Below are 15,340 nucleotides of genomic sequence, written 5' to 3'. Positions count from 1 at the left end.
CTGCGAGTCTCTATAGGATGCTTCCATCCCACTCACTCCTCACAGCCACATCATCTTCATGGTATCGGTTGCCATCAGTATTCTGATGCCGTCTGCATTACCCAGAGTTCTGACCTTTCATCTAAGCTCCAGGCTCACATATTCAATTAAACCTCTCTATTTGCATATCTCATGAGTACCTCGAATTCAACACTTCTTGCACACAGTCCACATTCTTATCACCTGGTACGAGCTACAACCTCCTCCTCCTCTTCTTCCTGTGTTTGCAATGATGCCATTGTTGTTATGCTTTTCTGACCCAGCACCTCGGGTTTTAGCTTTCAAATCTCTATCTCTTTTGAACATTTTTCTTAACTGGGCACATGTCACATTTGGGGCTTTCCAGCATCTTACAAATACTTCCCATGTATTAGTCCTACCCCACAACCTAGAAGTAAGCTCAGTTTTTAGCTTGCTTTGCACTGCAGATGGCTGCAGCAGACCAGGGTTTGCCCTAATTGGTGCTTTCCAGGTGAAGTTTGAGGTTGATATCTTTGGCATAAGAACCGGGACCATGCAGGGCATCCACCTTGCCAATATGGCTGCTTTAGGGGTGTCTAGATCTTACGTACCAACTGAAATTGCAGTAGGATTGCTGGTGCAGAGGCAGCATCAGCACTGAAGTTGTAGTGGCTGCCGAGGGAGCCAGATCTTGACATTCTGCAGGTGTCAGCAGCGGTGTGCGTCCTCCTTCAAAACAGGTTTACTGTGTGGTTTGAGGTGTGGGTAGGAAAGAGGCGGGGGCCCCTTTCCTGAGTGTTTACACCAGACTTTGTTCCTTCAGCCTTTAGTGATCTCTGAGGGGTTATTATCTTTAAGAAAACAGATTTTATTAAACTACCTGGAGTCAATTTTGTTGTTTGCAGTAAGAATCTTGAACACTTTGAGGTTATTGATTCTTGTGTGGAAGGAAATTTAGCTGTATTTTGAGCTGTGTGACAGGTTCAGGGAAGGATGTGATGAGCAAGAAATAGGCACAGATAGAGTGGGGGGTTTTAGGACCTACCCTTCCAGGGTTTGACCCAGCTGTCTGCATTCCTAACAGTTGTTTTGTATATTGAGTATGGAGTTACTCCCACATGTTTTAAAAAAGCAAGGCATAACAAGGGGAGCGAAAAGGAAAATTTAGCAGAAGACAATAGACTAAAGCACAAGCTAGTCGAGTGTTCCTGGTCAAGTAACTCCATCTCTTCATTTCATTCCAGTTCCACTAGCTTAGCTCAGCTCTCAGTGGGCGAGTAAGTGTTCACCTTTGTGTCTCAAGCAATTATGCACTCGTGTGTGTGTAATATATATTATATATAACATGCACATATAAAATATTATGAGATAACTTTTGTTCCACTCTAGTAGGCTTCCACTTTACAGAATTCCTACTAACTGAGAATCTGACCCTGAGCCAGACACCGTCGTACATGTAGTATATTTCTTTAATTCCTGCACCTGAAGGTGTGAGCCAGGTGAACCACCAGTTCAAGGGAAATGTGGGACACAGAGTGGAAATTGTGTTGTGTCTCAAAATCTTTTTTAAAATTGACTCTGAACAAGGTGAGTCCAAATGCCTTTTCCCCCTAATTAATACTTTATAAAGTCATTTATCTGGATGTAATTAATTCTGTTTCTAAAGTAATATTTATTTTATTATGGATCATAATTGGTCTTAATATTATTGTTTATGAATTTTGAGGTGATGGAATAGTAAGGTACATTAATGAAAATTAGCAGAGCCCCTTATGTTTTAGATTCAATCATTATTTTTATCAAATAGTGCTGCAAGCATGGCAAGAGTAGCTCCTTCAGGGATGGGGATGTTGCTCCGTGGTAGAGTGCTGTCCTAGCATGCACAATGTCCTCAGTTTAGTCCCCTCACACTGGGGGACAATAAACCTCTGCTAATATATTCCTACTTCAAATTCCACTCATTAGCAGCAGCCATTTTAGCCTTTTGGCTTTGGTTTTTCTGTTTCGAGATAGGATCTCTCTTTGAAGCCCTGATTGGAATAGAACTTGACATGCAGACCAAGTTGAGGCAATTGTCTCACCTCTGCTTCTCAAGTGCTGGAGTGTTAGGTAGGTGTGTGCCACTGTGCCTGGCCATGTCCAGCCTTTCCTAATGACAATGCAGGCTTTCTCTCCCAGTTTGACTATGCTGTTATCTTCAATTTCCTGAAAATGAAGCTTTCTCATGCTTCTCTCTCTCTCTCTCTCTCTCTCTCTCTCTCTCTCTCTCTCTCTCTCTCTCTCTCTCTTCTATTTTGAGAGTTTCCCACATCTCACAAGCACAGATGATTTCAATATATGAGTGCAGTCGTTTTACAATTTCTGGTTAAATCCATGGACACTTCGTACTTTATATTTACTAAGTGAACAAACAAGCAAAACTCCCAGTGAGCAGAAAAAAGATAGACAACTAATGTGAACAATGACAGGCAAGGCATCACCACAGATCCCATGGCTGTTAAAAGCCTAGTGAGTAAATTTGTGTCCAATAATTTGAAAGCCTTGATGAGATTTTTAAATAATTTATTTAATTTTATTTTGTGCACATTGGCATGAGGGTGTCAGATCCCCTTAAACTGGAGTTACAGACAGTTGTGAGCTGTCATATGGATGCTGGGAATCGAACCCGGGTCCTCTGGAAGAGCAACCAGTGCTCTTGACTTCTGAGCCATCTCTCTAGCCCAAGAGAGATTTTTTTTAAAAAAAAGCCATAGCCAAGACCAAACCAAACAACAAAAGGCCTTTCCTTTTTTGTATATGAGTGATAAGCAAGTCGAAGTTGAAAGTGAAAACTGAACTTTATCTCCTGAGAAGTGGTGTGCCTAGGGATACATATAACTAAGTATGTACAATATACATATAAAGAAAACCACAAAATGGAGAAAACAGGTTGAAGAACGAAGTGGAGACATATCTCATGTTCATGGAGAGGAAGATTTAGTATTGTCCATAAGTCACTTCCAAACTTGATATATAAATTAGATGCAATAAAAATTCCAATGAATGACTTCAGGGATACTCAAAAATTGATTTTAAATTTATTTGGAAAAGTTGAAAACCTAGAAAAGTTCATGGAGTCGCGAAGGACAAGACACTTGGAAGGCGGATGCTGCCTAGCTTTGAGACTGAGAGCTGGACTGCGGAATCCAAGACAGTGTGGTGGCAGCAGGGACATAATGTACAAATGGGAGTCTGGAGAGAGCTAAGAGTCTCACTGCTCTCAGAGTCCCAGTCAGGTTCCCAGCACCCACACAGGACAGCGCATATCCACTTGTGACTCCAGTTCCAGATACCCTATTCCCTCTTCTAGACCCCACAGTTTCCTGCACACATGAGGGACACATAAACACATACAGTCCCCCACATATAAAGTACAAAGGCTACAAGTAGACCCAAAATAAACATGGTTATTTAACAAGAAGAAAAAGTAAAACAATGATTGATTAAAAGGTGCTCCTTTTCCCCCTTTTAGTAAAAATAGATTTTTTTCTCACTTAATATATCTTGACTACCATTTCCCCTCCTTCCAGTTTCTTCCCACCTCCTCTCCCATATAGATCTACTCCCTTTCTTTTGTTCATCAGAAAACAAACAAGCTTCTAAGGGATAATATAATATAATAAACAAAAGCCAGGTCACTAGAATCGGACAAAACAAACCGAAGGACACAGAAGGAAAAAGGACAGTGTTTCAGATGATGATTGGTGCTACCTCTGTGGGGTACAGTAATGTAGGGAAGGGCACAGAATTGCTGTACAGTGATAGTTTGTTGATAAGGTCCTGTTTGAGGGTACATCTGTGGCTGTGTGGGGTGATTCTTGTAGGGATAGATTAAAGGGTCCTACATTGTCTTGCTGATTATGTAATCGCAGGGCATGGGTAGGTGTTCTTCTGCTCTCCTGGCGTCTGGAGCATGCTTCTGTTAGAACTGTCCTCACAACTTGTTATTATAGACTTTAAATTGCACCTCCACTTCCATGACTTCAAGTAGCTACTCCACACCTAGAACTTTCCGATTTACTTCTATACCCTCACATCTGATCCATCACTGTGAGCATTTACATCATCATTGTTGATGCACTGAATTAGAAATGAGATACAGCAGCAGCTTCAAACTTGGGGCAGGAGTCTGAGTAATGATGAGGGATTTTATATGCTTCTTGCTTGTCCTCTGAGATCAGCAAATTTTTTCATTTTGATTTTGTTTTAGTTGGGTTTTGATTCTGGGCTATGTGTTCTCATATAGCATAGATGTTGGTGTCAAACTTTTTGTGTACACCAGAGTGACCTGATGTTCTCATCCATGCCTTTACCCTCTGTGCACTGTGAGAACATCTGTTTCTGATCAGACATCAAGTGGTACCTTAAGTTTGTTTGCTGCACAAGATCAGCTATCATTTTTTAAATCTCTTGGTCATTTCTGTCTTTGAGCCACTGTAACTTTATGGTGAAACAATAGGAAGTGTCTACAAGAATTATTTTCTGGGCTATGAAAGGAAGATTATCTCCACTGATTTAGCTGGATCCGATCAGCCATGGATCTGGGGACGGGAAAGTCTTTGTGGTGCCTTGGGGCAAAGGGTGGTGCTTACCAGAGTATTGAAAAATTGCTTCATGTGCCAGATGGAAGCCAGTGCATGTTTATTGGGCACCCAGAGATCAGAAGTGAAGCAGAGTGTTGGATCAGGGTGATTTTCTGGTTTATCCACAGAAAAAGACTTAGAGAGGACCAGCCACGCTGCTCTTCCTCTGAGGATTTGAACCTGAGCAGATGACATCAGCTTCAAAAGCAGATATTTCCTTTACTGTGACTTCAGCTCCATCCCCTGGAGTCTTTTGGTTGGACTTATTTCTCTTGAGCGTCAATCTGTCTAAAAGATTTCCTGTCAGCCTTTTTAGGAGACTGACATTTTCTGCAGTTTCTCTCGCAGGATTCCCGAGGTAGCTTTGGGGGCAGTAGCCCAGTAGCTTAGTGACTTAAACCCTCACAAAGGCACTGGGAGTCTCTAAGTAATAAATGCCTTTCTTCCCATAGTGCAAGCCTTGCCACGCCTGCCCTAGCCCTCTGAGTTAGCCCAATCAGCCAGTGATGTCATTCCAGCTGGCAAGCTCTCAAACTTTCTTCCTCCTCTGTCTTTTCAAAGGACGGTTTTAGAAAAACACCCATCTGTCTTCTTCCAGTTTCTAACACAAGCCGTTGCCTTTCATCCCAGGTTAAAATGCTATTCCTTATATCACTCCTCTGAATCTTCTCTTTCACGTTTTATATTCATAGCTGGCTTTGAGCGATTACTGATATGTAGCTCTGTTACAAGTTCTTGATTCAGCTGCATGGCATTGTAACAGTAATCCTGTAAAAGTTCTGATCGCCTTTCCCCATTTCTCCCTGGAGGATGTAGACACTTTAGTAGGCTGTAATTTACCAGATGTCACACAGCTAGTAAAATGGCAGAGCCAGGATTTGAGTCTGTGTCTGTCTAGCTACATGGCTGTCAGCTGTGGGCGGCAAATGAACACAGTTGGAAATCCTTGAGCAGTTCCGAACACTTGGCACGAGAAAGGTGGGCGTCTGTCCTGCACAGCTGATGTCAGGCTCAAGAAACGGAGAGTGGGCTTCCTTTGTTTCAGAAGGAGTGCTGCACCTTGGGAATCATCCTAAGGCTCACTCACATGAGCAGTTTCCCCTTTGTTCTTCTAATACCACAGTTCGCCAGCTCCTTCTAGATCCTTCTCGTCAGCATGAAACCAGCCTAATTTCTCCCATAGCAGAAAAGCAAGCGAACAAAAAAGCTTGCGAAATTACTCTCTCCATTTCTGGGCCTGCCCTAGTCTTCTATCACATTTCCTCGGCCCTTTTACAGCAAGAGTTGGGTTTGCCTTCCATCCTCCCGTCCCTGCCCTTCTACCTGTCACCGCTAACCTCACGTGACTGTCACCACGGCAGAGCTGCAGTCCTCACCTTGCCTAGCGTGACAACAAAACAAGCAATCAAAAGAGGCACGGTTGGTCCATTGTTTCCTTTAAGAAGGATCTTTTCTTAGCTTCCGGAACACAAGTGTGTTGTCGTTTGCTGCCTCCCTCAAAAGCCACTCCCTGAAAGGGCCGCTAGAGCCGTGACTGGCAGTGACCGAAGAGTTAGCTTTGGCTTGTTTCTCTCTCTCTGCCCTTTTCCTGATAGATTCACCCATTCTGAGTGCACTCAGGTCTAGTACACCGGTAGAAGCACAGGCCAAAATAGGACTCCATCCCAGTGGGACCCAAGTCTCTGCTTGGTGATAGCCACATCTTGATGATCTGTCTGCTAAGACTCACTTGAAGATTGCTGAAGCCCAAGCCTAAGGTCCACCTGGGGTGCCTCTAAACTGGGTCACACCTGAGTCTCACAGTCAGAGAAAACTATGTAATCTGAGTAGGGTTGTGTCCTTTACCCGCTTCAAGGCTGGCAGCAATCTAGCCGAACTTGAGTCTACCCCTCTGTCATGTCGGCAACTGTTTAATGTCAGTACCAGTTGGGAGGCTTCATCTGTGAGCTGTTGGCTTGCCTCTAAAGGCCTTTACTTTCTGATTGCCACTAGCTCCCACTACAGGAAGCAGAGTTCTGGGCTAGCTTTTGTGCCCTGTTGCCTTTGGGTAGACTCCTCTCCACTCATCCTTCTGCCCTACCCAGATCCAAGGAGGAGAGGAAAAAGGAAATCAACAATCTGGCACACACAGTTCTAGCCTGGGCAGAGGTTAAAGAATTCTTGCAGGCATTGTGCTTCTTGGTGATGGCCTGGAACTGAGTTCAAAGTCAGAGGCCTGGACTTAATTCCTTGTCCTTCTGGGCTCCACATTTCATGGACTTGAACAAGTCTCAGCAGGGACAAATCTTTCCTTCCTGTCTTTTCAATGCGTCTTTCCTTATTATCAGATGGAATCCAGACACATTGGTCTCTTGGTTGGCTTCTTTAGGTATTAGGATGGTAGTTTGGACTGTGACCAGCTGATCCAAGTTTGTGTGCCTGAGGAAGATGGTTGCTAGGGGTCCTTAGTTAGCTCCCACCTTGTATCTTTTAATTTTTTAATTTGCTTCTTAGTCAAACCCAGTGAACCCCGAGTACAGCCCAGAGGATGGAGATGCCCAGAGCTGTGGTTTTAGTTGGAGAAGCCTCGTCTGCTCACTCCAACACATGTTTAGTGAAAACTTGTCAGATCCCCGATGCTGTTTTAGGAGCGAAGACGGCAGAGGTGAACAACAGAGTCCTTGCCCACCGGCCACTTTCATTCCAGTGCAGAATGTAAAGTAGAATACAAACAAACAAACAAAAATACCACATTGCTAAGTTGACAAATAGAGAGGAGAAGGAAACAGTGTGTGGCAGCAGAGAGGAACAGGGTCAGGGCCTGTTTCATAAAGTACACCCATAGATGGTTGATCAGACATCTATAGAGGATGGATTTCAGCTTTGCTGACACACTATGAAGAGAGATGAATAAGCAAGGGAAAAGCATGGCAATTAGTATATTTATTATTAAAATTGCCAGAGAGTTAGATACAGGGATTTAAGGAATAGGTGTCTTCAAATCATATAGCATATATATATATATATATATATATATATATATACTTTCTTTAATTAAAGGTGTTATTACACATTGTCCAAATAATATGAAGGCAGTTAGTAAAAGAAAGGGCAGAGGGCTGGGGTTTAGAAGATTGGAGGCCAGCCCGTCTACGCATCCTTGTGTGTCCTCAGGCAAGTCATCCCACCTTGAGTACCAAACTTAACCTATAGTTGCCAAGCAGCTGATAGTTTCCAGGTAGGACATACTGGCCACTTCTGTGAGGTGGCAAGAATCCTCCCAATTTAGAGATAAGTCAGTCCTGCCTATTTGTTTGCTTTTCTTCCCATCTTCTAGGCTCCTTGTGCAAGCACTTTGAGTATGCATTGTGCATAGCACAGCATTGTCAGATTGCAGCTGGGATTGCTGCTGGCCACGAGGCTGCTAGCCAGAGTTGAATGCATTTCCTTTGCGTATCATCTGCCCTCTAATACCACCTCGCTGGTTGTTTGCTTGTGGTGCTTGCGGTTGAACCCAGAGCCTCCTGCCTAGCAGTCACGGGCTCTACTACTGAATTTCATCTTGGTCCCAAACAAATCTTTTAAAACCTTTTGAGTGGATGTATCATGCAATAAAATACAAATTGTATGCAAATAAGAGAATCAACTTTCAGAGAAATTGATGTCTTAATTTTTCATATAAAATGTGATTAAATGCGATTATGTTTTTATGGAAGAGGGGACTAGGAAGATGAAGGTTTCACGCAGGAAGCATGCTGACGTGATTAGCATGCTCCATACACTAAGGCAATGGAGATTTCCTTCCTGGATATTATCAGAAGAAATGGGCACACTGGTGCAGAGTTATCACTGTGGCTATTTCAAGTGTATCTCTTGTGTTGCAAAGGAGACTGATGGTAGTTTCGGGCATTGTGTATGAACACAACCTATGTAAGCAGAGCTATTCCATCCCTTCTGTACCTGCCCAGCCTTTACCAGGAACAATGATAGGAAGGCCACATTAGCTGCACTCTTTAGAGCTCAGGAACATTGCTGTCCTGGTGGGGACAGTTGTTTTCCTCTCATGACACCCTCTCTTGGTCATATTTCTTCTACCTGGTTTTCTCCCAAGTAACTAATTAGTAATGTCAAGCATATTCCTATACATCGTCATCAGCTATTAGAGCACATTGCTTATTCATATGTTTTGACCGCTTTTCACCTAGGCTGTAGGTAATTTTCTTGCAGATATATGTTTTTTCTCATTTTCTGACAACAGAGCATTTATTAATTATAGACACTCAAGGCAGTATCTTTCCAGTTTTGGGCTTTTTAAAAAATGCTTTCTTTGTTTGTATTTCTTATGAGGAAATTTAGCTGGGAGAGACTTGGGGGAGAGGAGGGAGGGGAAACTGCAGTCAGGATGTAATATATGAGAGACGAATTTAAAAAAGCAATTTAGAATATGAATTCAATGAAATTTAATACAGCCTTGTCTCTCTTATTCGTCCTTTGTGTATATTGTTTAGTAAGCTTTCTTTTTTCTCAATGTAAAGTCAAGAAAAACAGTTTTTCTCAACTGTATTACAATCCTACTTAGGTATTTAATCCAAGTGAGTTTGTCTTTTGTCTGTGATGTGAGATGAAGGGTAAATGGTATCACTCACTCCCCACATATTTTTTCAGAAACCTTTTCATTGCTGGTAATTTTTTTAAAAAGATTTACATACGTTGGTCCCATGCCATGTCTCTTTGTAAATATGGTACACTGTATCAAGCTTTCTTGTCAGACTATCTTTGGATCTCCAGCCCCGAACTAACAACACAGAGACGTCTTCTTAATCACGAAAGCTTGGCCTTTAGCTTAGGCTTGTCCCCAACTAGCTCTTATAACTTAATTAGCCTGCATTTATTAATCTAATTCTGCCATGTAGCTTTTACCTTTCCTCAGGACAGCATGTCCGACTTGATCCAAGTCTGTTGATGGATTCTACACGCCTAGATTCCTGCTTTTCTTCCCAGCTCTTCCTGAAATCCTGACTAGCCTCTACTGCCCGGCTATTGGCCATTCAGGTTTTTAGTCCACAAATCACGGTAACACATCTTCACACAGTGTACAAACATCATACAATGGCACACGTTATTTACACACCATGCCTCTTTGTATTAGAAGTGATTCTGACTTTATGATGACTTATCTCTATTTATGATCTTATTTTCTTAATTATTACATCTTTATGGAAGAATTTATAGGTAGTAAGCGCAGTGTTTCTTGGTGACTATTTTAATTATTTTGAATGTTATTATCCTTACCTTTTCATGCAGATTTTAGATTCATCCTTAGAAGTTCTCTTTGAGGTTTTACATGTAGTTTGAATATGAATTGACAGGTTGACACCTTCATTTTATTGAATGTTCCCATTCAAAGTATCACATGCATCCTAAATTAACAGAGAGACAAACTACTGAACAGGGGAAAGAGTCTTTAATTAGACCAACTCATATTTGGGAAGGTGATTTTTGATAACAGTAAATAGAGAAGACATGGTCTTTCTGATGCGATCATGAGAAAATTCATGCCATGGGAATAATAGGGTCCTCTCACATTTCATACCACATACAAAAAAAATCCAAAGTGGGTCATAGCTACATAAATTAATAAAGGACATTTAAAATCTCTAGAGAAGAACACAGAAGAAAAAAATTGATCTTGAATTTTGAAAAGACAGAACATCAAAATGTGTTTTTTTAATGAACTAACTGGTAAATTGTATTTCATGTATATGTATGTCAAAGTTCCAAATTGTATTCCCGAAGCATGTACACTGTGTCACATGTCACACGCCCCAACAAAGGGGACAGGAGCACAGAACAGGATTCAAGAATTCCTGCGGCAGCACGTGCCCTGTGAAGGTGTCCTCTCCTTTCCCAACACGAGTGACCTTGCATATGGATTTGCTTTTCATATTTCACCCAGTTCTCTCTTGCGGCGCGGGGACCATTTTGGATATTTTCTCTCGACCACTCGCTCACTTCGTTTATCTTGAATGTAGATTTGCTTGGCGGGCGGTGATCCTGTGGCTGAGGTTTTGCTTCGGGCTGATCTTGCACCTGCGAGATGGAGCATGAATACAGGGAGATGCTCTTGTTGACCGGCCTGGAGGAAATCACCGAGAATGAACTGCAACGGTTCAGGTTCTTGGTCATGGATGAGTTTAAGATCTCTAGGAGCCAACTGGGTGAGACCACAAACAGAACCGAGTTAGCAGACCTGCTGATTCAGAGCGCAGGCCCAGCGTCGGCAGTGACAAAGACCATACATCTTTTCCGGAAGTTGAACTACATGCACGCTGCAAAATGTCTTCAGGAGCAAAAGAAAAAAGGTATGTGGAAATGCCCCTCCCTTAATGACACAAGAGCGATAAAGCCCCCAGAGTGTTGCATTAATTTGCTCAACCACCAACCATCAGTCCCTTCGCCTCCTTGCCTGAGAGGCGCTAAAAATTGTGTTGCAAATTCCTCAGCCATTTTTGTTGCCAGCACTTAGAGCTGCCATCCATTGTCTCCAATCTACTTGCAGAAACTGTGCACACGGGATGGCAGTGTTAGCGTTCAAGGTCCCATTACATGGTACTTAAGGCTTTCATATTTCACCGAGGGCCTGACAATAACATCAGCACAGCGCAGCCTCGAACAGACAAGCCAGACAATCGCCTCACTTGGCCGTAGGCTATTTACTTCTGTACTGAGCCAGCCTGCAAAGTCCCAGTCAGTCTTTCTTTAGGAAGCCCATGTAGCTTCGAGTCCATGGAGTTTCTACCTTTACATATCTCCAGAATAGATGCCACTATGAATTTCCAGGACGAGTTTGTATTTGATAAACCGCCACCAAGTCTCCTTCAATTATATGCATTTTGTCCCAATTGCTCCCTAAGAATAACTGGTGAGTCCTTTGTATTTAAATAGCTAATAGAGATGACAAAGGAATGCCTCATCAAGAGACTCCCTAAAGTGAGAGATTCCAGAAGCAGTCGTTTGGGGACACTAAGTAATACAGAAGTTGCAAATGTTTAACAGCTTGCGGAGAAGACGGGTGTCTTGTCACGTGAGTTACCTGACTTCTCAAGTGATATTTATATCCAGTTTAACTGACAAAGGAAGGTTAAAGTTCCATACAGATATAAGTTGTTAAGTAATTTTGAGGAACTTAGAGCAAGGTTTGATGATGCCAAACACTATTTTTAAAGGGTGTCTGAAATTAGAAGGAATATGTAGTTCTTTCATATGACCACAGGGTGGCAGTAAGTACACATACTTACTCCAAGTAGCTACTTCCTTCTCTATTGCAAGTCAACTGAATACGTTTGATAATATCTTTTACCACCTCCTCCATCAATTCATATTCCTGATTTTTGTTTTCTGGCTAGGATGACATAAAACCCCCATTATTTTCCCCTCCATTTTACTGTGTCTAGTGTTGGTGGGATTCTATCAGTTTAATTAGCTCCAAATGACCTGCTGGGAGAACTAGTTGAAAGCCAGGAGTGACTGACGGCTCTGCTTGATGACCTAGAAGTCATTTTAGTTCCTATGTACCTTCAAAGCTCTATGTGAAGCAATCTGCAAGCCCACTTGAAGTGCAGCACAGTGACGTTTGTCAGTGATGCCTCTGGCCGTTAGGGCAATGCCGACGTCTGGGTTCTTTCCTAGAAGTTCCCACCTAGTGTTTACTCTGGTAAGTGTCCATCATGAAAAATGGAGATATTTGAATAAGGTAAAGAGTATCATTAAAGAATGACAGGGTTCTGACTATGAGAAAAGGCTTGAACAAAAAAGCTGATGAAAAAATATGAGAGCACATGTGATAAAGCCAAGCAAATCTAGCCAAATTCTTTAAACATAACCATGAGTTAGATGGATGAAAAGTGTGCATCAAATTATGAGTGTATAGTGGGAAGGTGACGCTCTGCCAAGTGTCTCTGCAGCAGCACTACGAACGACATTTAGAAGAGACCAGTGTGGTTGGTGCGGTGGGATAGAATGATGGGTTTCTTCCCTTGAGATCCTGACTCTCTTTTCTTCTCTTCTACACTGTCAGTATAGACTGAATGTTTTTATGTGCTTGTTTCTCAGAAAAAGAAAAAAAAATGATTTCATAGAGCTAGTCACTGGAAGATCAGTCTAAGTTCTTGTAAGCATTTCTAGCCATTTTGACGTTAGTCACCTGCGAACATTTTTTACGGAGTTCATGCTCCCTAGCAGAAAAATGGAGTTAAAATATTTCAAGAAAATCAAGTAATGTTTTAAGTTAAGTTTATGGTTTTGTTTTGGCCTGCATTCAGAGTTGTTCTGGGCTCATGTGACCCACAGAGCCTGGGGTAGATATGCCCTGACTCATGTAATCCATGGATCATGGGTTAGAAAAGTCGTGAGCTCATGTGACCCAAAGAACCTGCGTTAGACATACCCTGAATTCGTGTGATCCACAGACCCTGGGTTAGACATGCCTGAAAGAGTCTCTGTAACATCCCTGACCAAGACTCAACTACCTTCTTTTGTCTGAAATACAGTGACAGAGTACCTTATTATGTGACTAGAGAGCTCATTCTACTGCTAGCTATATTCATTAAATCATTTGATTTCTAGCAAAAGCAAATCCACCAACATCCCGAATGGTTCAGATTCTGTGAGAAATCACATCTAATACTTTCTTAAGACATGCTTTTCTCATGAGTCCCTTAGGCAATTGAGCACTGACCACCTTGATAGACGGTCACATCAAAATCAGGACAAGAAGTTGCCGTCTCAGAATAAAATAAAACCTAATCCTTGACCTGGGTACCCAGGATCTATGGTACAGCTGCCTTATGGGGGCATTGCTGAAAAGTGAATACATCATTCACTTAACAATCTGCTTTTCCAATTACCAATATTCCTTTAATTCTTGATGGTTATCCTTTAGGCTCAGGAAATTGGCATGCAGGACTCAGGTCTCTCCTTCCAGCAAGGGAGACCTGGGGCTGAACTCAGGTCATCAGGTTTGGTGGCAAATGCCCTTACTTCCGAGGCATCTTGTTTGCCCACTTCTCCCTCTGTTGAGGGAGCGTTTTCTAGGTAAAATATTCTTACTTACCAAATATTTAGTTTCTTCTCTATTGCTTTAAATACAATACCACACTGTTGCCTTGCTTACATGGTTTTTGCGCTGGTTCTAATGAACCGGTGCTCTGGATGGTCCATACTTTGGGTCTCTTTTCGTGGTTGGTGTCTGAACATTTGAGGAAGAGAAAGTGGTAACAATTTCTTTGTCTTTGCTTTTCTACTTCTTCATTTCCTCCCCTTCCTCTTCATCCTCCTGTTTCTTTCACCCAGCTGTGCTTTTCTTATGTCAGCTGGTATCGGCTGTGGGGAGACGCCTTCTTCTCGGGTTCTCCAACTGGACCAGGCTACTGCCTGTGTCCTGTGGTCAAATAAGGAATACATTGCATGGTCCAGTAAGGTCACTAACCGGATATTGCAGTCAGGTAGAGCTGCTGGCTAGCATCTGTAATCATCTTTAATTAAGTTTCTGATGTGATGTAGGCCCTAATCAGGCCTCTATTTGTGCATGGCCATGGATTGGGTTACGAGACTGGGAAAGGCTGTGGGTGCTGCTCTTGGGCCACTTGGAATGGCAGGGCCAGAGACTATGCTAGACATCTATGTATAATCTCAGGCTTTCCTTCCAGTTTGGGCTCACACTGAACCTCAGGCTGCACTCAAAAGTCTTCCCAGTCCCATCTCTCCTTGGTCACTAGGGTTGGAGAGACCAGATGCTGAAGAAATATTGGGGCACAAACTTGCCTTTAACAAAGGCCTTTTTTTTTTTGAAACCCCGGGCCGAGTGGGTGAGTTTCATAATCGACTATGGCCAGCAGGATCAAATATTTCCTTTTAACACAAATGTTATTTGTGGGCATGAGATTGCCTATAACCTTCCGGAAGCCTGGTGCCTTGCTCTGAGGCTGGGCAGGGTCATCACACTCCACACATGTGCAAATGTATACACCCTCACCCAGCAAGTCTGGAGAAACCTTGCACAGAGTGCTAAGGCCAAGTGAACAGTTGGCAGTAGCTGTGATTTGAAGCCAACAAATCTGTGTGCATGCATTTTTGTTTTGTTTTTGTTTGTTTTTCAAGGCAGGCCTTCTCTGTGTAGCTGTGTAGCTGAGTGTGGGATTAAAGGCATGTGCCACCACCACCTGGCATGTGCATGCCTCTTAAAGTACTATAGGATGTTCTCCTTAATAGGACAACTCCATAAGGCAGTGCGCGTATTGGTCACAGTGAGACCCACTTCATTTTGTTTCTTTCTGTTTTTTTAAAATTTATTTTATTTATGTATACAGTATATGCCTGCATGCCAGAAGAGGGTACCAGATCTCAGAAATGGTTGTGAGTTATGATGTGGTTGCTGGACATTGAACTCAGGACCTCTGGAAGACAGCATCCAGTGCTCTTACCTCTGAGCCTTCTCTACAGCCCCATTTTGTTTGTTTCTAATTGACCCCTGTTATTCCAGTCTTGCCAGTGTCCCCAGTGTTCCTCGAGAAAATGAGCCTTCTGTAAAGAATCCCCTAATGCTGAGAAGGCCGCATGCTCACCCTCTGCTCTTCATTTTCACCATAGGAGGTGTGGGCTTGTGGGATTCTCTCTGCACAGTACTGCGGCATCTTGGGAGGGACATAACATTATGAAAGATGAAAACAGTTCTCTTACCC

General features: G+C 42.6%; 1 protein-coding gene across 1 annotated transcript in view; it reads left to right on the top strand.

The window, feature by feature from the left end:
• LOC119827422 (interferon-inducible protein AIM2-like) overlaps positions 1 to 15,340 on the top strand; it is a 44,054-nt gene that overhangs the window by 20,947 nt on the left and 7,767 nt on the right. Inside the window, exon 2 of the mRNA XM_038349099.1 lies at positions 10,634 to 10,963. Within this exon, the coding sequence (XP_038205027.1) occupies positions 10,699 to 10,963 (265 nt within the window). The 5' untranslated portion in view covers positions 10,634 to 10,698. The remainder of the gene's footprint in view (positions 1 to 10,633; positions 10,964 to 15,340) is intronic.

Source organism: Arvicola amphibius, chromosome 12 (assembly GCF_903992535.2).
Source record: "Arvicola amphibius chromosome 12, mArvAmp1.2, whole genome shotgun sequence".
Taxonomy (NCBI): Eukaryota; Metazoa; Chordata; class Mammalia; order Rodentia; family Cricetidae; genus Arvicola; species Arvicola amphibius.
Note: the sequence above shows the minus strand (reverse complement) of the source record. Positions and strands in the feature narration are given on the sequence as shown.